Source organism: Sphaerodactylus townsendi, linkage group LG07 (genome assembly GCF_021028975.2).
Source record: "Sphaerodactylus townsendi isolate TG3544 linkage group LG07, MPM_Stown_v2.3, whole genome shotgun sequence".
Classification (NCBI taxonomy): Eukaryota; Metazoa; Chordata; class Lepidosauria; order Squamata; family Sphaerodactylidae; genus Sphaerodactylus; species Sphaerodactylus townsendi.
The window spans coordinates 67,707,276-67,731,971 of record NC_059431.1 but is presented as its reverse complement, the minus strand read 5'-3'; the positions used below and the strand labels follow the sequence as shown (position 1 = coordinate 67,731,971).

Below are 24,696 nucleotides of genomic sequence, written 5' to 3'. Positions count from 1 at the left end.
TCAAATGTGATATTCACAAGTCACAGTGCTACTTTATAGAAAGGATGATCTGGTGTTTATCAGGAATCAAAGTGGCTTTCACTGCTATCAGGAATGTATGATTTAGTAATGCTACATGTAAGCAATTGCCATCCTGCTACATCAGTATCAATCAAACCACCAGATAACATCTTCAAAGTATCAGTCATTGAAATGTTGCTGCTATAATAGCACTCAGCCAAAGATCAGTGTCATTTAGCTAAGCCTTAACATTTACCTCCCATCCTTTCCCTTGACATTTATTTAGCATCTGCCATTGCTATCCCTATTCAGCATTCTATTTTTCTGGTATTATCTTTTAAAAATGTCCTCAATATTTTCTGTTCTGAAGTGAACCTTTAGTATTCTTTTCCAGGATAGAGAAAAGCTGTCAACTAATATTTCATAGGTTGCAAAGTAACTATGCCCAGTTAGAGGGAGGCTATTTTAATTTAAATTGCCTGCAAATAAAATTACCACTGTAAGAAACTTTTTGTTTTCCACATGGCAAGCGGTGATTGATTTACTTGGTGCTTCAAAAGAAAATTATAAAACCCTCGCAGCTTTCGACAAATAGAACAGTTTACATGGCAGTAGTTCCTAATTGCATCAAAATATTGTTGATTAGCAAGTTTAGTAGCCTGTTCCAATGAGGTGACATTTCATTATTAGCTGATTCTGCAGCCAGCAGAAAGAAATTGGAAAAAGTGGCAACTGTGAAAGAAAAGAGAAACTAAGCATCTAAACTGGTAGGTTGGCATCAGATTTAGAGTACATCCCCACCCCAATCACTAGTAGATTACTAATGGACTTTTTTATTTTCATTATCTATTGCATTTTATACCAGTCTTCATCCCACAACCTACATAGTTATTGCCACTTCTAACTCAGGCCCTTTCAAGAGGTGTAGAAGATGCCATTTTCCAGCTTCAAGGCCGCTTGTTGTTGCCGCCTTCAGTGCAATGCTTCACCCCTCCACCGGCAGAATTCCTGCCGGTGGAGGGGTGGGGCCGGCTTTCCATCGGGAGCATGCGAGCTGCCCCAGCAGAGGCCGGGCGCTGGAGAGGTGGCTCTTCAAGACGAGTCGCTTCTCGCTCGTCATCCTGCGTCGCTCTGCTGGACTCACAAGACCTGCCCACACTGCCCTCCGACCTCCAGGGGTCGGAGGACAGCGAGGGAGGGTCTCAGCAGTCCAGTAGAGTGACGCAGGACAACGAGGTGAGTGGGGGGGACGGGGAAAACAGCGTGTTCCCAGCGGTGACGTTTGCACCGCGCCTGCGGGAACATGCTGTTTTCCAAAAACCTCCCTCCAGGAGGGAGGTTTTTGGAGGCGGCCTGACGCCGCTCTGGGGGAGGTGGAGGCGAGCCCGGTCGGCGCTGCTGCGTTTCAGCAACGCCGCCTGTGTGAACGGCTCCCTGGCGACCCTGTTTTTGCCGTCCCCAGGGCGCCGTATTTGGCCCATGCGGAAAGGGCCTCAGTGAACCTCTTGACTAAGTGGAAATTTGAACCAGGTCTTCCCAACCCCAAACCAGCATTCTAAACATTTAACCATACTAACAGTCCCATCCACAGGCTGAGCGGCCAGCCTCAGCACTGTGACTGTGCTATCCTGCTGCTCCCAAAGGGGCTTCCTGGTGGTACAGGCTCTGAAAAGCCCCATTGCCCCACAACCACCATATGCTGCTGGCTGAGGTCCTGGGAATTGGGACATCCAGCTGCCAGCATAACATGATGTCTGGCCTGGAGGAAGTCAACTAATGTCAGCTCCTCCCTCAGCCACAGCCATGACCTTCCCTCACTATGCTGGCAGCAGTGGCTATGGCCTCATGATGCTGGCATGGCATCCAGCACCAGGGGAGGGCAGGAGCACCAGAAGAGCAGTGGGATCACCTTCCCGCTGGTGCAAGTGCCCCGAGGAGGGCATCCCCAGTGGGGGAAACCCATGCGTCTTCCACCAGCACTCCCCTTTGTATGGGGCTCTTAGACTCTAGATGTCACTGTGGAATGCTTAAAATTCACAGCCAAATGTGTACACTCAGGAGCCACTGAGCCCTTAAGCCATAACAAGTTAAATGTACCACTCTTTCTCAAGAGCATAACAGGTGCCTTGCTGGATCATCACAGCACATGGATCTTCACTGTGTCATTAAAGGTAAGCTGTGACAGCTGTGTCCACCACACTGTGTCAGAATTTCAAAGGTGCCTGCAGGCTCAAAAAATTTGGGAACCTCTGGTCTGGAATATCATCATCTGACTGTTGAAGAAAAATCTATACTTCTTGTATAATCCATGCTCCCTTTAATAAACCTGGCTACAGGTGTACTCCCAAATGGAAAGGTGGAATGCACGCCCCCGCCCAAGTGATTACAAAAATAGTACATACAAAGGAGCTGCAATAATCATATGCTTGATTTGTATCCAGTTATAGACCAACAAAAAATTTAAGGTATAAGCTTTTGAGAATTGAATACCTTCATCAGATACCCTCTCGAAAGCTTATACCCTGAAAGTTTTGTTGGTCTTCAAGGTGCTACTGGACCTCTTCTACTGCAGACCAAATATGGCTACCCTCTGAAATAATCATATGCTTGTTTGCTCAGAAACTGTTTATTGGAAATTACTCCCAAGGAATCAAGCACAGGATTGTAACATTAATCAAATTTATCTTCACTCTTTAGTCCTTTTAGTTCATTACAATTGCGTCTATTGGAAGTCCACCAACATCACATAGATCCTTTAATACATGCAGTTGCCATACTGTGTGAATAAGGGCAGCATGTTTATTTACCATGCTTATACAACTCCAGTACATATTAAATGTCTCCTGAATTTTTCAATATACTGTATACTGAATATACTGAGTATGGTAAATACATGCACTGCCCCTGCTCACTCGAGCAACTGTATGTTTCAGGAGAATCATGGATTGCACACACTCCTCAGATGCACAGTTGGTAGCAGTGATGTAGGTATAGATTTTTTATGGGGGGGTTGGGGTGAGGCCACGCCCCCACCTGCCTCTGGGGGAGTGGCCATGCCTCCCCAAGCCCCACCCCCAGCCTAAGTGCTTATAAAAGCAGCTCTCCAAGGCAAGGGATGGCAGACTCCCGTGACCTGCCTGCCCAGCCTCCCCCACCGGCTGGGCTCTCAGCTGGCAGCTGGCAGTCCCTTCTCTCTCCCCTCCAGGCAGAGGGGTAGCTAGGGAAAATGGAGCTCAGTGCAAAATGTGAGGTTTGCGACCCCCTCCCCATGGGCGACTGCTGTGATGCTGGAATCCACCCCCAAACAGCATCACTTTCAATGGTGTTTAAATTAGGGAGCCCAGATTCTTCTTTTAAATCCACCTTAAAGGGAGAATCTGAGGTCCCCAGATAAAACAATTTTGAAAGTGATGCTGTTTTGGGGTGGATTCTCCCCCACCCTGAAACAACATCACTTTCAATGTTTAAACTGGGAATTTCAAATTCTCCCTTTAAATCCATGCTGAAGGGGGTGGGTTTAAAAAAGAGAATCTGGGAAAATTTGGGGGGTGCCTGCTGTCAGGGGTACAATTGTTAAGCTAGCAGCACCAAACTTTCAGGGTATCTTTGGGAGACTCTCCTGATGATACCATCCAGTTTTGGTGAAGGTTGGTTCAGGGGGTCCAAAATTATGGACTCTCCTATTAGCTTCCATTGGAAACAATGGGGGATGAAGGCACCCGCTTTGGGAGTCCATAACTTTGTACCCCCTGGACCAACCTTCACCAAACCGAGGTGGTATCAGCAGCAGACTATCCTGATGATACCAGACAGGTTTAGTGAAGTTTGATTCAGGGGGTCCAAAGATATGGACCCTCAAATGGGTAGACACATCTACTATTAGCTTCCATTGGAAACAATGGGGGATGGGGCACCCCTTTTGGAGGTCCATAACTTTGGACCCTTCAAACCAAACTTCACCAAACTTGGCTGGTATCATCAGGAATGTCACCTGACGATACCCTGAAATTTTGGTGCCACTAGCCTAAAAACTGCTCCCCCTGCAGGCCAAAAACAAAAAACACTTTAAAAATACAAAAAACCACAAACAGAGGGGGCGGAGCTTCGGACATGCAATGCGGGGTGTCTAAACCCGAGAACCACACTTACCTACGTCCTTGGTTGTAGGTTCCTGATTTGCATGATTGTAAAATGTGAAAAGAACTTTAGATAATCTATTCCAGGTTGGTTTCAAATAATATGATTTTGACTCAGCTAACTGACAAACGAGACAGAGAACAGAGCTAGGCAACTCCAATTACCATAGAATTTGTAGATGTCATGAAATGGATAGTTCATGCTAAAACTCAGAAGCAACAGACCTTTATCATCAAATCCTTTTCAGTGACAAATAAATAAATAAAGCAGAACTGAAAATGCACACATTAATCAAACACTCCTTTCTATTCAGGGACGTGGTGTCCTTTTCTCTCAAGTGAAAGTTTAACTGACAGAGCATTGGGAAGCAAAGCAGTAGGTCTTTGGGATGTTGTGTAGGCTGTATTTTAAAGTAAAATTATTAAGATAAGAAATATTGGTCATTTGTCAAATACAGATGACAATTTTGATTAAGAATGATGGCACAAGTAATGTTGGTCAGGTAGTTTGACTGTCAAATACTGAGGCTATAAAATGGAACTTGCACAAAGTCAGCATTGTAACTGATTCAGAGTTGGATAACAAACTGCTTAAAAGAAAAAAGGAAAGGGTGGCAAAATAAACAGCTAGGTAAAATGATAAGGCTGGCACATTTGTTTCAAAAAATAAAATGTTATTAGAGCTGCAATAACACATCTGTCTTCCAAAGGAAATAAAATATATAAGATTTTCTCTATTAAATATACTACTGAGTTGCCATAATTTCCTTTGTGCCTCGTACTTCAGGGATTTGTTGCTAGCATTTCAGTAGAGAAAAAAGATGAAATAAAACTCCATTTTGCTTCAATGCAGTGTGGAAACTCAGAGTTTGTTAAATATAGCCTGAAAAAAGATCTCAGAGGACTTGTTTCTTATACAATATAATCAGAATCCCCATAAATAAAGAACTCAGAGGACTTGTTTCTTATACAGAATAATCAGAATCCCCATAAATTCTGAGGTACAACAAACTCAACTTTTTTCTCACCTGACCAGTCATTCCTTCATATTTCTGTGTCAGTTTAGTATCTCAGGGGGTTATAAAGTACAAAAGAGGTACTTCTTGTGAATAAGTTCAGCAAATGTGAAAAAATTAATGGCCATGTTGTAGATTTTTAAAGGTATATTTTCATGGCAGTCTCCAGAATATACGTTTGGTATATTAGTAAAACAGCATGTAAGATGCACCAAGTGGGTATCTAAAGGAAGCAGATACCTTTGTCCTACATTCAAATTATGAATTAGATTGCACAAACTGTATTGCCTATACTGATGTCCAGAGTTTCCTCTATCTGTGCAACACATGCATACCTGACTTCCTTCAGAACTTTTATATGGATGTGTGTGCTCATTTTCATGGATGGTTAAAGCACTACTATTATCTTTGCCCATACATATTCAGATTTGCACTTTCCCTGACTCACCAGCAACAAATTGTGTGAAATAGGCTTCAGTCAGTCCATTTAACTCCTATTGGTACATTTTGCCTGTTGAGAGGAATGTTCAGGAAAAGAGGATATTACTAGTTTTCTGTCCTACATGTGGCAAATCATTCTAAACAGCCCTTTCTCACAATAATGCTACCTGTATGTGCAACTTTAGTGCAGCTTTAGAGCATCAGTGGTGTAGTGGTTAAGAGCAGGTGTACTCTAATCTGAAGGAATCGGGTTAGATTCCCCGCTCTGCTGCCTGAGCTGTGGAGGCTTATCTGAGGAATTCAGATGAGCCTGTATACTCCCAACACACACCAGCTGGTGACCTTGGGCTACTCACAGTTCTTCTGAGCTCTGTCAGCCCCACCTACCTCACAGGGTGTTTGTTGTGAAGAGGGGAGTGAAAGGAGTTTGCAAGCCCCTTTGAGTCTCCTTGAAGGAGAGAAAGGGGGGATATAAATCCAACTCTTCTTCTTCTTCTTCTTCTTCTTCTTCTTCTTCTTCTTCTTCTTCTTCTTCTTCTTCTTCTTCTTCTTCTTCTTCTTCGATTGCAATCCTTGACTCAGTATTAGTTGGCAAGCAATTGCTGTGCATATTATTTATTGCTAAATCAATACCCTAGTATTTCATGCTTTAAGTGAAGATACATGTGCTGCAGCTTTTGATCAGTTCAACACTCAAGAGAGCTACATGTCCTTCCCTGATGACATTTAAATAGAGTATAAAAACAGCATCAATATGAATGGTAAAATAAGAAATGACTGATAATTACTAAGGTGTAAGAGAGAAGTAAATATGAACAAAAGACTCTGGGCAATAGGTATTAGTGGCTATGAAAAACAAATATCAAAACTCATAGTCAGGAATGAATATGGAACAACAAAATCAGCCAAGTAGGTGTCTGAATAGGCATTAGATTGACAGTGGAAGAATTAGGAATGCTGAATATATTGTCCAAGGTATTTCAACACAATAAAAAAAATAGAAACACCCCGTTTCTATATATACTACTACCTTGTGAAACATTATTCAAGATATTGTATCTTCATCTTAACTTTACATAATGTTTGCAGTTTACCAGTTGGCTTGGAGAGCAGACTATCTTGGCAGCTCCGGAAGGGTGTAATGTCTAATAGGGTTTTCTGCAAATGGGAAAACAGGTATCCCCTTACAGAGAATGAGTAGGCAACCCATTCCATTACATCTGTTTGACAGGAGGATGGCTGGTCTCTGACCTTGACAAACAGTTGGTGATGATACAGTGATTATCTACGATTTGTCAATCAACTTATAATGTATATATCAGTCATGAGTGGAGGATATGTGTTGCCCAGTCCAGGATGCTGACTTTAAACAGAAACAAGTCATAAGATAATGTTATTTTTTAAAATTTATTTTGAAAGTGATCTTTTTAAAAGTTTATTTTAAAACCATAGCTCATGAAATAGTTCCTTAATATCTGCATTTGAATCAAATCCTGGAATCTTGTTTTGTCACTTTCTTTATTTTTTGAAAAAATCAACACAAAACTTTATTAAAAACTACTGTAAACACAAACACATTAAAGAATCAATGCAATACCAAATCGTTACACAAGTCAGAATAGATATCCCTACTTGAGTTCAAAACATCAAAAATGAAAACCAGTGTAAAACAAACTGAGAATGTTCATTGTCATAAACAAACAACTTGGTGTATATACAACAAGACATATTCTTTAGCTTCCATCTCTGATCTCAAGTTTGTAAAAACTTGGTATGTTTCACTTCACAACATTTAACCATTTTGTGGTTTCTACTATGCCAGCTTTCTTAGATGTATAACCTTATTATGAAGATATTTTTATTATTTTTCATAGTATCTTATTTTGGGTATACTTGTTTGCTCCTGATCTTTTAGCCCTACCACAGGCAAACTTATTTTACATTGTTCCAATATATAATTCAAAAATAGGAACCAAGTTGCCTTAAACTTTCCCAAGGAACCTTCTCTTAGCAATCCAGTCAATTTACCTAATTCAACTGTAGTCCAAACTTTTTCTATCCATTCTTCTATGGTGGGGGTTGTTTGTAGTTTCCAGTTTTTTGCCAAAATAATCCTGGCTGTAGTGATCAAGTAGAGGAACAAAACATTATGTTTTACCCTTTTATTATTAGTTATACCTAACAAATATGACTCTGGAGTTATTTCAAATTTTATCTTCATAATCTTTTGGGTTTTTTTCATTAATCAATTTCCAATTTCCAATAATCTTTCACCTTCCTACATTGCTACCGTAAGTAAAAAGAGTGCCCTATTTCCAACACATTGGAGAACAATGTCTATTCATCTTAGATAATGCTACTGAGATAAGATATCACCTATAGAAAATTTTATAAACATTTTCTTTGAGCAATACTCAACATAAATGTGATAATATATTTCCACAGTTTAGTCCCTTTGTCTAACTTGATATTTCTTCCAATGTTCTGAGCCCATTTGATCATAACTTCTTTTACCTCTTCTTGTTCAGTTTCAAATAACAACAATTACATACCCTGTTTTCCCGAAAATAAGGCCTACCCCCAAAATAAGCCCTAGCATGATTTTTTGGGGTTTTTTGGAGGATGCTTGAAATATAAGCCCTACTCCAAAAATGCCCAAGTTACAGATTCCCCGGCGCAGCTGATCTAGTCACGTGGGCAGGGGGCGTGCAAAATCATGGGAAAAAAAGACATCCCCTGAAAATAAGCCCTAAACCATCTTTTGGAGCAAAAATGAATATAAGACCCTGTCTTATTTTTAGGGAAACATGGTATATATTTCCCCTATTAGTTTTACATCCTCGTTAAATAGTATTTATTCAAAGGTCATTCTAGCTTGACTGAAAACATTTTATCTGCTCCATTTTTTAAAAAAACTGCTTTAAAACTTTCTGTTAATTGAAAATAAGTAAACCAGTGACACATTTTCCCTTGAATTATAATTTGATTCCTGGGTTTCAGTCTAACTTCCCTATCTGTCCTTTCTGTAATATGTCTATTATCTTAAACAAATTCTCTCTTCACTATTTTCCTTAATTTGCTAGGTTTCCATTCTTGACAACCACATTAGAGTACTGTTATGAAATCTATTTAAATTTCACCCACTTTAAATTTCATCCACTTTTATCAGAGAATTCCTGATGAAATGATTTCAAAAGCTTTAAAAGCATTTGCTTTTATCAGGCCATAAATAATCCTGAAATCCTTTGTTATTATTGTGACCTAAAGTGAAAATCTGGGTAGAATAAGGCATTTTTACTTAAGAGGAACAACCTCTCTGAGTTAAAATTAATAGTGGCTTAATAGATGGAAACCTATATAACCAAACAAAACATTGTTTTCTCCACTTCTGTTATGAATTTCTAGAGAAACAAACTCATGTTTGTTTTCAAGTTTTTTTGTGTCTAGAACAAGTGAAAGAATAAAGCTACTCATGATCCTATGGCAGTCTCCTTTGGGATATTAGAACTTGGGGATATACTTACCCTTAACTCATTTTGGGGAAAGGAAATCCAAACAATTTGTTTCTTGTTTTACAAGTTATTGACCATCTTTCCCCATACAATGGACCAAAGATGGTTTATAACAGGGGCACATATCCTTGGAACAACTCAATGAGAAGCTCACTGTCATAAAAAGATCAATCTCATCAAATGATAATCAATAAAAACAATTGTCTGAAACAAGCTGCACAGTTTGTGCAAATAGTCAAATCCACAGGAAGTAAGGGACAATATTTTCCCATAGAACTGAAGAAAACTTATAATTTGGGTTGTATCAACCATTTTGCAAAGCAATGTATCTGAGGAAGAGATCTTTGCCATCTTATCCTATACAGCGAAACCCCCACACCCACCCTAAATTGCTCCTGAGGTTCAGGATAATCTTAGGAATGTCGTATACAAGCCAGGGAGCTACAGTAAGAATGAGAAATAAATCGGTCTTCTCTGCCCTATTGCATCAGCAGAATAAGGAGATGTTTGCTCAACATGCGTGTATGATTTCTACAAATCCCCCTTCTTGTTACAGATCCATTGCCCCTTGACCTCTAGGACCAGCTTTTTAGCAGGAACAAGAACAGCTAGGAAGGAAAGGCAGCAAAATTCCCACCCACAAACCTCACCAGAGTGATCAATCCAAAATTCTGTCTCCAGTCCTGTTAATCTTTGGAAACATGGACACATGAAGTTGCCAATACGGAATCAGACCATCAGTCTATGAAGGTCAGAATTGTCTACTCAGACTAGAAGCAGGTCTCCATGGTTTCAGGTCTTTTTTTCACTCACATCTTACTTGGTCCTGTCAACTGGAGATGCTGGGGATTGAACCTGGGATCTTCTTCATGCCAACAAATGCTCTACCACTGAGCTACAGTCCCTCTCATCACATAAAGTTGACCAGATGCCAAAGGGGTAAATAAATGCAGCCATAGTATTTTATCTGCTATTCAACTACAAAGGCATAAATAGGTTTCCCAGTTTCACATACCTTGTGTGATAAACTGATTATTTCTGAGACAAGTTATGACTACCTTTTCTTATCTCTAAAATGATGGAATGTGTAGGTCGTAGGAACCATACCATTCCAGCCTTGGCCTATCTACACTAGTTCTCAATTTGTTTCCAGGAATAATTCAAGGTGCTGATATTGATCTTTAAAACCCTGAAGGACCACCTACTCCATTACAAACCTATCCAACTGCTATGGTAATCTTCCATAACCCTACTTCAGGCACCCCATGTTCTGAGTTTAGGAAAATGGCAACTTGGGAGAAAGCCTTCTTGGTCATGGCACCGAAACTCTGGAACACACTGCTCAGAGAGATTCACCTACCCCCCTCAGTTGCCTTTTTTCTCAGAGGGTGAAGACTTCTTTGTTTCCCTTAGTGATCCCACCTACCTGCCCTGGCTTAATTGTTGTTTTTATACCTGTGAATTGTATTGCATTGTATGTGTATTTTAAGTTCATTTTATCACATATGTTTTTTATCTATTAGTTGTCTTAAATGTTTTTAATCTATTAATTGCCTTAAATGTTTGAATGATGTGTTTTAGTTTGGTTTTAAAAATGTGGTTTTATCATGTATGTTTTTAATCTGTTAGTTACCTTGGTGGCTCTGCTGAGGGTAGAAGGGCAGGCTGTAAATTTCATAAATAAAAAAAAATGAAATAAATAACATATAAATAATGAAATAAATAACATACTCATACTCGACAATGATAGTTAAATACATACTTTCTTCATATAATGTAATGCAGTGTTTCTTTACAGCTAAGTAATTTAAAACAAGTGACATATGTTGATGTGTCAGCAAACAAATTTCCCTCAATTCCAATATGCGTGCTCCGGATGTCAAGTTTGCAGTGGTTGGACATTAGCAGCAATAACCTCAAAGATCTGCCACAAGACATTGATAGGTATATCCTCATATTATGTACATTTGTAAGTGGAATGGGTTGAAATAGTTTACCTGTTGTAGACTATTGTTGTAGTGTTGTAGCAATGATAAAGCCTTTGATCTATGCAGAGAATCTTTGAACTTGAAGAAGGTGGTTTTGATTTCCTAGCTGCTTCTTAACTTTTCCATTCCAAATTACTTTTGTACCTGAAAAAAAGAAACAAGATCATTGTTCAGTTCAATATGAGCAATGAAGCTGGTTAAGCCACACATGCTCTCCTGTTCTGAGAACAGTAATGGTCAAGACTTGTCTATGATATCCACAGTGCTCTGGTTATAATACTTCATGTGCACAGTGTTCATAATTAGAGCTGTTCACCATTTGGGGGGTATTTTTTGGGTTTGAGTTTAAAAGATGGGAACATTTTTGAAAAATACAGAAAAAGCCAAACCCCTGTATCATTAGCTCTGTGCCACCTCCGAAGTCCATATGGACTCTGAAAGCAGTACCAATTTGCTGAAAGCTTGGCCTAACTGGGACAGGCCCATTGTTCAGTTGTCTGCTATCTGCCTATTGTCTCCAAAGTCCCCCATCTTGTTCTTTTTATGGTGGCAGGGTTGAAGCAACCTGAAAAATGCTGGAAAAAAACCCAACAACAACACAAGCTTTTATTGGCATATAAAACAGGACAAAATTTTAAAACAAAACAAGGTTAAGAAATACAGTTAAAATTACTAATTTCCAGTATAAAATTTGCAACAGTTTCACAAAAGAGTACATCAGAGCTGTTCAGGAGATTGGGAATCTTATAACACTCATGCCACTGAGAACATTGCAAGAAAATGGAATTCATGTATTTCATGTGTATCTTATTGTATTTAGGGCATAGAAACAAAGAATGGACAAGTGTTTCAACCGTAGTCATATCACATGAACAAACTCTTTTAGAACTTTCCTTATTCTTAAATCTTCCCTCCAGCAGAGCTGATGGCAGCACATTACATCTTGCAGTAGCCAAGGCTCTCCTCTGGGTGGGATTAATCAGCAGATGAAGATATGCTGCCATAATTCCTCGCTCGCATGGGATTAATAATGTAGTTGGAGAACAGGTTGTCTTGGCAGCACGAGTCAAATTATGAAAATCAAGATCCAAGAGCCTATTCTTAACTAGTCTGAAGGCTTCCACTTTTGTGAGCATAAGGAGTGATTCCAAGGGGAAACTGTTGCAATTTTGTTGGGAAAAAAACCACTTTTCCAGCTACCTTATATGGTTGACTTTTTTTGAAACCCCCTTCCCCCCCAAATACTGATAAGGTATTCTTCAGACTATTTTTTCTAGTACAGATTTGCTGAATGCTCACCCTTATTCAAACTCAACTCATCCACTCTCCCATTCAAAATGGTAATGATAAGTATGATTTCATAAGATTTATGTTCTGAAGATTCAGATTGTGAGCCAATCATGACAGGTCTGAAATTTTCAGAAACCTCAGAACTGCAATGGATCAGTAAATTTGGATTTCTGTAAAAAAAATTATATTTTCCCATGTATTGTCGAAGGCTTTCACGGCCGGAATCACTTGGGTGCTGTGTGGTTTCCGGGCTGTATGGCCGTGTTCTAGCAGCATTCTAGCAGAATGCTGCTAGAACATGGCCATACAGCCTGGAAACCACACAGCACCCAAATATATTTTCCCAATTTATATAAGCATCCACTTATGTAACTTTTTATGATTAGATTGAAATCTGGCCATAGATATAGTGAATATTTAATAGTGCCAAAATGCAGACATCACAGTTAAAAAGGGTTTTGTTCAATCCTGCCCACTTTACCAGACACAAACAACAAATCCCTGTTCATGTATATGTTCTACATGCTCTGCTTCTTGCTTTCTCTCAGAGGGGATATTATCCCTGTATTGCTTACCTTTTGTTTCTAAGACACTACAAGAATAATGCTCCAGTCATGGTGCTATAACTATGATTTGTTACAAGAAACCACAATCAGTACAAACTGTGGGTAATAAAAGAGTTATCAGTCCTAGTTTGAGATCCTGGTTTGGTGAACTGTCTGCATTTAGAGGTCATGCCTCATTAGGGTTTGATCAAACTATGGTTTATTGTGAGAACTGGATGTTTTCTTTGACAAAGTCTCCACATGAAATTTGCAGATAACAATATACTTCAAGTACATGAAGGGTATTTCCTTAAGTTTCTTGTAGCTATGGGAGATTTTGGGTATGGTGTGCTGTTGTGCAGTATATGCCAATTGGGAGTCCTGCATGAATAAGGAGTGGCATTGCATTTGAGTGAAAAATACAATTACAGATTCCCAACCAGCTGTGACACTGCTGCTACCACAGTAGGGCAAGTGAGGAAAGGCCCTAGCTCTGATACTCCACCACTGACATTTGGTAGCAAGCAATGGCTGAGGCTACACAGGAAAGTAGAATGGGTGTGGGAAGAATGCCCTATTTCTGCCAGCATGGTGCAGTAATTAGAGTAGGATCTGGGATACCCTGATTTGAAACCCCCTCTTTCATGGAAACTTGCTGGGTGACCTTGAGTCTTTACCTACCTTACAGTGTTGTTATATGAGAATAAAATAGAAAAAGGAAGAATGATGTTGTAAGGCATTTTGGGTCCCCATTAGAAGAAAAACAGTGTATAAATATCTAAATAAATCAATCCTGGTCTCGCAAATAAATATGTTGGTCTTGTAAATAAATAAGTGCAACTTTTCAAGTATATGATAAAACTTAGTGTGATTTATTGCTCATTTAATTTTGTTACTCTGTTGCTCTCCTAAGGCTAGAAGAATTACAAACTCTTCTCCTGCAGAAAAACAAGTTGACTTACCTTCCACAATCTTTGGTCAATTTGCCAAAACTCAGTTTACTGGTGGTAAGTGGTGACGATTTGGTCCAGATGCCCACAGCTATCTGTGATTCAACCACAGGTTTAAAGTAAGTCAGTCAGTCAGAAAAAAATTAACAAAATGAACAGATCCCTTCCCTCATTTATTGTTTAATTTAATTCTGGATGCAATCTTTTATTTCTGGGAGAAAACTCAGTCTTAATTTACACCATTGTAATCACTAGGGACATCTTAATATCAAGGCTCAGTATTTTATTTATTGATTAAAATCTATGAGGTAGTCAACCAGAACTTTATGAAGAAGGAAAGCATACATTAAAAACACATAAAAGTAAGTCAAAGTAAAATAAAACAGCTATGGCAGCATCAAGTGATGTGAAGACTGGCAGACATCCCCAACATTTGCAAGAGAGTTGGCTTGATAAGACTCCTAAGGAGCAACAGGGAAGAAACTAGGCAGAGTTCTTTCAAGAAGGAGCTACATAATGTACATAATTGTGTAAAAGGACCTATCTTGAGTTGCCACCCACCAAATTGCCATGTGGAATCTGTGAGGCTTGTATTCAAAATCCTGCAGGGAATCTACCATTGTGCATCTTTCACACAATCTAATTCATAATAGGTTGCTGTGCTTTACTCCTGGCCAACAATCTGTAAACTTCTTCACAGAGTTCACAGCCAAAGTGGCAATAGCATTTTGATGTAATCCACCTTAGGAAGGATAGTAACCCATTTGTGGGTTGCCACGTACCAGCTGAAAACTAGTGTACTAGTGTACCCAGGAGGGCACAAGGGGGCTTGAGCAATGGTGGGATTCAAATAATTTAACAACCGGTTCCAGCGGTGGGATTCAAATAATTTAACAACTGTTTGTTTACAAGCACCATTTTAACAACTGGTTCTGCCAAAGTGATGCAAACCTGCTGAATCCCACACCTGGGCTTGAGCCCCAGGTGCCACTTTCTGGGGGCACATTTTGGACCCCAGCTGCACCCTGGTTGTCCACCACTTCTTGGCACCCCTGCTCACTTGCTGCTTCCCTTCCACATATTCCCCTTGCGCTTCGGCTGGCCACTGCCAGCCACCCAGCCGCCACCACCCCACTCCCAAGAGAGAGCTGTTGGGACTATCACAGGCAGGTGCGTGGCAGGGCAGTCAGCTGAGAGAGCCCAGCTAGAGGCAGGTAAGTAAAGCAGCTGTGGGAAAGGGGGCACCGTGCCCAGGGTAAGTCTCAGGAACTGTTTTACCTAGATATGCCCCTGGACTAGTGCAATGAATACATTCACATATAATGAGGAATGGAGCAAGACAGACATTCAGAATTATGTATGCATTAATATCTTGGATGTAGAATAACTTGCTTTCTGGGATTTTCCTTTTATTAGTTGGTTTCAAAATATGAATACTGTTTATTATTTATGCATTGTATTTTGAGTATTAAAAATGTTTCCTGTAGATTATCTCAGTAGTAACTCAAGTCAGTATCTTTATCCTCATACTGAATATTGGGCACTGTGAAAATATCTTGCTAAAAACCACAGTTAATTTATGCAAGAACCAAGGATTTCTCAGAGCAGCTATATTATGGTACCTCTCTAATGTTTTTTTTCCAACAAGCCTTTACTGGCATACAAAACAGGACAAAATTTCAAAGTAAAACAGGATTAAAAAACACAGTTAAAATTACTAATTTCCAGTATAAAATTTGCAACAGTCTCGCAAAAGAGCACATCAGAGCTGTTCAGGAGATTGGGTATCTTGTAACACTCTTGCCACTGAGAACACTGCAAGAAAATAGAATTCATATATTTCATGTGTATCTTATCATATTTATGGCATACAAACAGAGAATGGTCAAGTGTTTCAACCGTGACCATATCACAAGGACAAACCCTTTTAGAATATTCTATATTCTTAAATCTTCCCCCCAGAGGAGTTGATGGCAACACATACATCTTGCAGGAGCCAAAGCTCTCCTCTGGGTGGGATTAATCAGCAGACGAAGATATGTTGCCATAATTCTACGCTCACATGGGATTAATAATGTAGACCTCTCCAATGTGACTAACAGTCCTAATGAACAGGCTGGTCTTGATGATCTGCAATTTAAAAACCCAAAGGGCTGCACACATATGCAGATGGAAAGCACCCATCCTTGAGCTGAACTGGGACCTGCTAGTACCTGGGTGGAGGATACTTGGGAATGCCAGTTATGCTGCTCTGAATTCTTCAGAGGAAATGTAAACCACAGTAACTGTTTCCTCAGTATGGACTGTAACATATTGCTATGATTCATTATTTCACATATAAGAAAAAGAATCTGTATTTGCCCCCACACAGTTCAATCCTAAGCAGAGTTACACTGTTCTAAGATCACTGAAGTCAATGAGGTTAGAAGAATATGACTGTTTATGAATATTTCTCATGTCTAGCAAAATCAGACAGTCTAGCTGTGTATGATTTCCAGTGTTAGGGGAGCAATATATGAGGGATGATAGAACTGAACTATGGAAATATGGTAAGAAGAAAGTGAGCTACTTTATTTCTTTCCCATGACTTTGGGGACGTGTCTTCCTAACCCTTGAGAAATTTTTGCAGCATGTCCAATGTTAAAGAAGCACCATTATACACACTCATGGGCCAATTATGCACAAGGTATCTGGTGCACAATGGGAGTGAATGTCCATTGCTGCAAAATTTCTTGTACGAACATCTTCCTTGTGCCCTGCTTTCACTTTCCATTCTCTGAATGGCAAACAAGACCACTTGTAGCATGATGTTTAATTTGCTTTGCTGTTAAAGTGAGCACATTTGCCAGTGAGCACAGCTTTATCCTGGACATGTTCTCTCCACCCATGGCTAGTCTACTTAGTTACACCCTTCCCACTCCCTCACACACTGTCCACACCTTCCCCTCTCCCCCCTTCTATGTTGCTGGCTCCTTCCTGCTTCTCAAGAAGCTCATATCAAAATATCTATATCTTGATATAATAATAACAGAGATGGCTTTTCCAAGGAATAGTACAAGCAGGGTCTCTTTTGGGCTCCATCACACCTCCCCCGCTTCTACCCTCCCTGATGACTGGGAGGGCTTTTGAAAACTGTTTCAAACACACCTTTACTTCTCCTGCAGCAGCTGTTTCAAACACACCTTTACTTCTCCTGCAGCAGCTGCAGGAAGTGTGTGTGTGAGTGGGTGTTTGTGTGTGGTTGGGAGGGGAGGGGGAGAGAATATCAGGTCTAGACATGGTCCCCTTCTTCAACAGCATGTAGTCCAGGGAACAGCTTTGCCTGTTTCATTTGGGGAGGCATTATTTTGGGAAAGGGCTACAATATCTATATAACTGCATTAACAGAAATATTGACATAATAGTGATTTAAAAGCTTTTACAAATCCAGCCAAATCTTGGCACTACTGGGTGTGATGAGATCTGTGCCTTTAAGGCTGAATTGATGGGTGGAGTTAAGAGAACCAGGAGGAGCAGAGGCCCAGGAGAGTTCTCTGCAGAAAAAAACTGAATGGCAGGAGTGAGTGCCTCCTCATGTGCAAAAAGAGAAATGCAAGGGACCCCACTACAAGATCACTGTGCAGTGAAAAGCCTCGATGTAAGCATTCCATGTATAATGGTCCATAGAGTGTAAACTGTTTACATACTCCTCAGCATATGGAAAGTACATCTTTTGATTTTTATTGAGTTAAGGATATCTTCTAAATGTATTGTCGAAGGCTTTCACGGCCAGAATCACTGGGGTGCTGTGTGGTTTCAGGGCTATATGGCCATGTTCTAGCAGCATTCTCTCCTGACGTCCTGACCTCTAGCTACTGCAGGAGTCTACCGCATAACATGTAGCTGTGAACAAGTCTACATAGGAACCACCAAACCCAGGGCTCTGACACGAATTAAAGAACACGAAAGGCACTGCAGACTATTTCAGCCAGAAAAATCAGCAATAGCAGAACACATAATAAACCAACCTGGACACAGAATATTATTTGAAAACACAGAAATTCTGGACCACTCTGACAACCACTACGTCAGACTACACAGAGAAGCCATTGAAATCCACAAGCACATGGACAATTTCAACAGAAAGGAAGAAACCATGAAAATGAACAGAATTTGGCTGCCAGTTTTGAAAAAAAACTAGAGTCAAGACAGTGACTAATCAGCTCCACACAGACACAGGATGACTATAGACATTCAAAGGGAACAAAGGCCAGACTACTTTTATTCAGATGCCTCACCTATTGACCTTGCTATCACCATTGTTGCTCACATGCTACACTTCATTGTTACTCAGTTGCCAGGCCACTCCTATTCAGATGCCCTCACCTATTGACCTTTACTCACAGGTATATATACTCCACTTGCTTTCCTTTCCAACTATTAGATCCTCTGAAGATGCCAGCCACAGATGCAGGTGAAACGTCAGGAGCGAATGCTGCTAGAACACGGCCATACAGCCCGGAAACCACACAGCACCCCATCTTCTAAATGTTTTACACATTTGCTTGCACAAGGCCATTTCAGAATTAATATTTTATTATAGCTAATTATCATTTAAAATGTGTGGCTAACATGTCAACAAACACAGTAGAAATGTTGTCCCTATAGATGAATTTTCTGCAGCTCTGTAACAAAGTTGAAAGAACAGAAAATTTGTATGGCAATAAATCATTTGGCATATAGCAAGCAGCAGTCTGCTCATGATAAGAAGCATTATATAACCCCCTTCATGCTAATATTTCATCTTCTTGCAGATTTATAAGCCTCAAGGATAACCCTCTTGAAACAACCTCATTTCAAGAGACCGAAGAAATAACTGAAAGTGACCATGATCGTGAGCTGTTTGAAAAAGAATTTATGAAAGCTTATATTACAGATCTAAGAGAAAGAGGTATGCACACAAACACGTATTAATGAAACCACAAGCTTAGTTTACTTTCATTATATTAGATATGAGTTTCAAACAGGTTTTCTTGACACATCAGAAAATAGTAGCTAACATGCAAAGACCCTTGTGAAGATTTTTGAGAACGCCATTTCAAAAAGAGATTACAGCTCTTATGTTAGAGCTATGTTTGAAATATGTAAGAAGTGTCTACGAATTGTATAGGTTAAATGCATCCTGCCCAGGTATAACTCCTTTTCCTGACATTGTGAGTTCCTTTCCAGTCAGTCCTCCAAAGCCATCTGGACATATTGTTTAATAATTCTTTGCAGGCGATCTACCCATGCTTGCTGGGTGACAAATAGAGAAAGGAGACAACATTAAGTTCCATCCCTGACTCCCAACAAACACTGTTTATATTATGGCCTGGAGTGGTATGTACTTTCACATGTGTATAAGATTATGAAGTTCTCTTTTTACTACTGCACCTAAACTACATGAAAATACACTTTTCAAAATCAGAAGAACCTTAACTGCAGCTTCTAAATAAGGGGTGGGGGGTGGGGGGTGGGGAAGCTGTAAATTTGAAAAAGAAAACCATCGGGTTTGTTTGGATCCTAGACTGTGTCTTAGCATGGGAATTACTTAAGCATAGAAAGCATAGCTATCACATAAGGATTTGCAACAGCAAGTTACAGTCCTGGAACTGTGACTGTGCATATGAAACAAGTGCTATATATTTGGCCCCCTAGATATGTGTAATCATATAGATCTTCTACTTCAGTACATGTGGCCAGATCTCAGAAGCTGAGCAGGACTGACCATTTGGAGGGAGACCTCCAAGGAATACCAGGGTCATTACATGGAGTCAGGCAATGGCAAACCATCTCTGAACAGTTCTTATCTTGAAAACCCTACCAGGGGTTGCCATAAGGTAGATGTGGCTTGATAGCAATAAAATAAAAACAAACATGTGTATCAGACCCCAAATAAATATTTTCCCAAGATAGAATATCCATGTGTTGTCTTTTGAGAAGAAACTACAATGATGTTGATCAGGAGGATCATATGTAGCACATTTGTCCCCTGTGTACATTTAGACTTAATGTGTTAACTGAGGTACTGAATTCATTTTTTCAGAGTAGCATTGCTATAAAAATCCGATGGGACAGAGAGAAGGAACTGCATGGTACACACTATGGTTATTATTTCATCAGTTTTCTTTTTAAGGGAGGACTACATACCTTGGTGAATGCAGATTTCTATGCTCATATTTGCATGTATCATATAAATATAATAGAGCCATTTGCCAAGATTGACTGACAAGGAAGAAAGAGTTCTGCTCTTCCTATGCCCACTGATTGTTCTCTGCAAATCCCTTTCTAGAATCCTTTAGTTCCAGTGGGCTTATTTCTAATCTCAGAGGTCCTTAATTGGTGGTGGGATTCAAATAATTTAACAAACTTCCAGTGGTGGGATTTAAATAATTTAATGACCAGTTTGCAGCCTTAAATAATACTTAATACTTAAATAAGAACAATAAAAGAGGGACACAAAACTAGATTATGTTATAAGAAAGATTTTTAAAATATTAATGAAAAAACTGCTTGAAAAACACATCACAACTCCAGCTGTTAGCCACATGTCTGAACACAACAATCCCACATCCCACGTTTTGTGCTGCCACAGTGGCACAAAAACCTACTTGAAAAACATCCTTGTGGATCCTCTTAATTTTTCTACTTGGTCACCCCCAAATCGCCTGCACATCACAGCTTATACCTCTAGACACATGTCTGAACACAATAATCCTGCCACCACAATGGCACAAAAATGTGATTAAAACACATGGATCCTCATGGATCCTCCTGATTTTTGTACTTAGTCACCCAAAAATCATAAGCACATCACAGTTCATGTCCTTGGCATCATGTCTGGGCACAACGATCATACATCCCATGCTCTGTGGCACAGCAGTAGTGCAAGATTCTGCTTGGAAAACACGGATCCCCATGGATCCTCCTGATTTTTCCACTAATCACCAGAACAACATAGCTGAAGCCCCTGGCCACATGTCTGAACACAACAATCACACATCCCACACTGCATGGCAAAAGGCACGGAATTAGCCAAGAGCCAGAAAGAACACCCCCCCCCGCCGCCCAGGCCACATCTATGGGAAATCGTGCCTGGGGCAAACCCTCAAATTTCTTCCCCTTCCCAGCCATGCCACCCACCCTGTGTGCCCACGTTAGAAGACCAGACAAATATGAACTAAATCAAAATATATCAGACCTGTCAAATAATCACAGCAACCCCAACTGTTTCAGCTTGAGCATTCTCTCCCCAAAATGCTAGGATGGGATGCTCTGCAGGATCTCCCAGCCAGGCAAGAAGTGTGGGGAGCAAGACAATTTTCTGATCAGGGGTGGGATTAACAACCAGTTTGGTGAACTAAATGAAACACTAGCTAGCCCAGTGCAAACCGGCTAAATCCCACCTCAAAATACTTGTAATATCATGAGGAAACTCTTGTAAGATCTCAGCATTTTAAATTTTGCCAGCTTTTTAAAAGAGATTTTTTTCTGCAAATCTGACTTTTCCAACCAAGTTTGTAGAGTTCTTTCCTTTGTATATAGCCCTGATCCTTAACTATCTGTACTTAGGTCCATGTTCAGAATTAGGTATAATATAAAGGAGACCCAAATTGCAGTTTTAAGTTGTTATTCATCTTGCCATCACTAATTAAATTCTATGCTTTCAACAGCAGCATTTCAGGCAGAAAATTCCATAGAGGTAGGCTTTTCAGTTGCTGTGCATCTTAGGCAGAAGGTTTCCTTTCTTCTTCTAAGGCCATAGGCACAGCAAGTTGTTCTGTACCAAAGGCTTCACACACCATGGGAAGATTCTGCCTTTTGGTATTTCAAACGAACTCTGGAATGCTATGTGCTCTTATTTGCACAGAAGTGCATTTGTATTAAATAAATAGAAGCAGGTAGCTTTCCAGAAATCTTCAGAATTTTTTTTGCTGATCCCTGGATTTATTAGATAATTGGCTGTTTGTGATAAAGGAAGAGAGGCTGCTGCACTCTATGCTGCCTAAGCCAATCCAAACACAGTCAAAAGTAAATTCCATTGATTCACAGGGACTTACTCCAAAGTTAGCTGTAGAGCAAAAGGTCGCTTAGCGTGGCTTAAAGAGCATATAACTTCCCCAACCAAAGAGGGTCATTGCGCCCCACCATTTTAAGTAAAATTAGTTGTCCTAAGGCATAATTATTATCCACACCTACTTTGAAGTAAGTTCCTATGAATCAATGGGATTTACTTTTGACTGTGTTTGGATAGATAGATAGATAGATAGATAGATAGATAGATAGATAGATAGATAGATAGATAGATAGATAGATAGATAGATAGATAGATAGATAGATAGATAGATAGATAGATAGATAGATAGATAGATAGATAGATAGATAGATAGATAGCCTGTGTATACAAGTTTCAGCTCGCTAGAAGAAACCAGCAGAGAAAATAATTTTTTTGTTTTTTAAAGATTTTATTGAGAAAATCAGAAAATGGAATAAAAATCCCACTCACAATAACTCAGTTACTGGGGGTAAAAACACACACATACAAGGTTTCCTAGGATGTAATGTAGAAGTGAAAGACAGGTTTTGGATATATATATAGAGAGAAGGTATGGGACATGAAAGATTATGTTTGCCACTCTTATAGTGGACATCCAGGCGACAGAGACCTAATGGCCAGCACTAGGCTCTGAATGATCAGTGTTGTTGGAACGATATCACTGAGTGGCAAGGTAGTGTGTGATAATATTGAACACCTAACTGGGGTCTTAGGCTTGCCTTTATAGCAGTGATGGCGAACCTTTTCAAGACCGAGTGCCCAGATTGCACCCCAAAACCCACTTATTTATCGCAAAGTGCCAACATAGCAATTTAATATGAATACCGAGGTTTTAGTTTAGAAAAAACGGTTGGCTCCGAGGCATCCGTTACTCGGGAGTAAGCTTGGTGGTAGTCGGTGGCCTTGCTTTGAAGCAACCATGCAACTCTTCCAACGGGTGAATTACGACCCTAGGAGGGTTTACTCAGAAGCAAGCCACATTGCCAGCAATCGAGCTTACTCCCAGGTAAAGGATCACGCTTTAGTTCTTCCCATGAAAATCAGTGGGGTTTAACATCACTTAACAAGGTTACCTACACTGCTTCCGCAAAACTAGGTCTTAGGTTTAATGCTAATAAAGCCCAGCAGCCCAGGCCAGCCTAGATGTGTGGGGGGCCACTCTGTTTGTGTATGCCCACAGAGAGGGCTCTGAGTGCCACCTCTGGCACCCGTGCCATAGGCTTGCCACCACTGCTTTATAGGGAAAAACGTGTCTTGGGGCAAAGAAAATCCTTTGAACAAAGGATTTTACCAGCTGTTCCAGGTGAGGCAATGGTCTTGAGTGTCAGACTGTTGACCTGATGGCCGACCCATTATCTTGATGGGTTTTGCTGGTGCTGGACAATAAATAGGTAATGACCCTTAATGGGGGTTGCGACATAGGTGGTCACAAGGAAGGTGAGTCAGAGGAAGAGCCTTCAATAGGTTTAGAGATATAGATGAAAGAGAACTGGTTTATCCAGGTGCTGTTGTTCATATTCAAATGCTGGTTCCTGAGTATGTGCAAGGCGTGAGGTAGCTGGAGGAAGTCATTTAGGCAGTCTTGCCCGAGTGCAATCAGTTTTTGGAGGGAAAAGTAATATCACCTCACTGAGCTATGAATATTCCCTCAGTGGTGGCAGCCAGAATAAGCCTGACAGGATCATTCATTCTTCACTCAGCCCCTAGGCTGCTTTTATCCAGTCAGTCATTCTTTATTTGTTAGCCATAGGCCTTTCAAATTACATGACAGATTCACAAATTAAAACAGAACCGTATTAAAACCAAAATTATATACACAATGGTAGAAACATGACCTTTGGAATTTACAACTTTTCAGATCTTATATCATTTCTTAATAAGTTTCAGATCTTCCATCTTATAGCTTATTCTTTAAACTACAACCTTTCTGCATTCTAAGTTTAGTAGAAAGGAACATAAATGAAGCAACCCTATGTGTAACTTCCTCAAAAACATCAGCCAACAAGAAACACACTTTATTCTCCTCAGTAGGCTGCTTTTATCAGTTTTTATCATTGGGGCAATGATCTTTCCTATTACACCATCATAAAGTTGAAAAAGGCAAATCTGTCAATGGCTGACCATTTAAAGGCAGTGGATCTCTACAGAACTAGCATATGCACTATGCAGCATGCCAGAAATGGAGGGGAATGGACCAGCTCTGCCACCCCCTTCACCCACAGCTTCAGGGAAACAGCAGCCTACGATGTCCCGCTCAGTCCCAGTGACATCCCGGATGTCCTGCTCAGTCCCAGTCTTGGACATCCTGCTCTCTACCTCTGTTCTTTTGTCTGTCAGGAACATGTGTGGTTCATGCACTCTTCCTTTTTCTCCTGCTGACTCGCCTCACCACTGTGAGGTGGGTCAGGTAAGGCTTCTGTCCTGCTATGAGAGGACAAGGAGAACAGGTGCTACCAGGTTTCATTGTACTGCCACAGAGTGTGGGGGGATGAAGAGGGTGGTTCTGTAGTAAAGCCTCATCCCAGGGGGAACACAAGAAAGGCAGGCAGGAACTTTTTGGTGTGCCTCGCTGGAATGGTGGAGGAAGGTGGGTAGTGATTACCTCATAGAGTGCTCAAAGCCCTTTGGTCAACCCTGGACCTTTGTCTAAAGCTCTGGATTGCCTTCTAGAGTGAAACCTGTTTTGAATGCTTTTACATCTTCTTGGCATGAACAACTGAATAGTCTGTTAAGGTCCAACTAGT

General features: G+C 40.3%; 1 protein-coding gene across 2 annotated transcripts in view; it reads left to right on the top strand.

The window, feature by feature from the left end:
* The window catches only part of LRRC2 (leucine rich repeat containing 2), a 91,904-nt gene that overhangs the window by 64,545 nt on the left and 2,663 nt on the right, over positions 1–24,696 (top strand). Inside the window, exons 6-9 of one of the 2 annotated variants that reach the window (XM_048502713.1) lie at positions 10,904–11,049; positions 13,842–13,997; positions 18,672–18,808; positions 19,135–19,236. In XM_048502713.1, the coding sequence (XP_048358670.1) occupies positions 10,904–11,049; positions 13,842–13,997; positions 18,672–18,808; positions 19,135–19,160 (465 nt within the window). In that variant the 3' untranslated portion in view covers positions 19,161–19,236. The remainder of the gene's footprint in view (positions 1–10,903; positions 11,050–13,841; positions 13,998–18,671; positions 18,809–19,134; positions 19,237–24,696) is intronic. The other variant, XM_048502712.1, reaches the window with a different exon arrangement.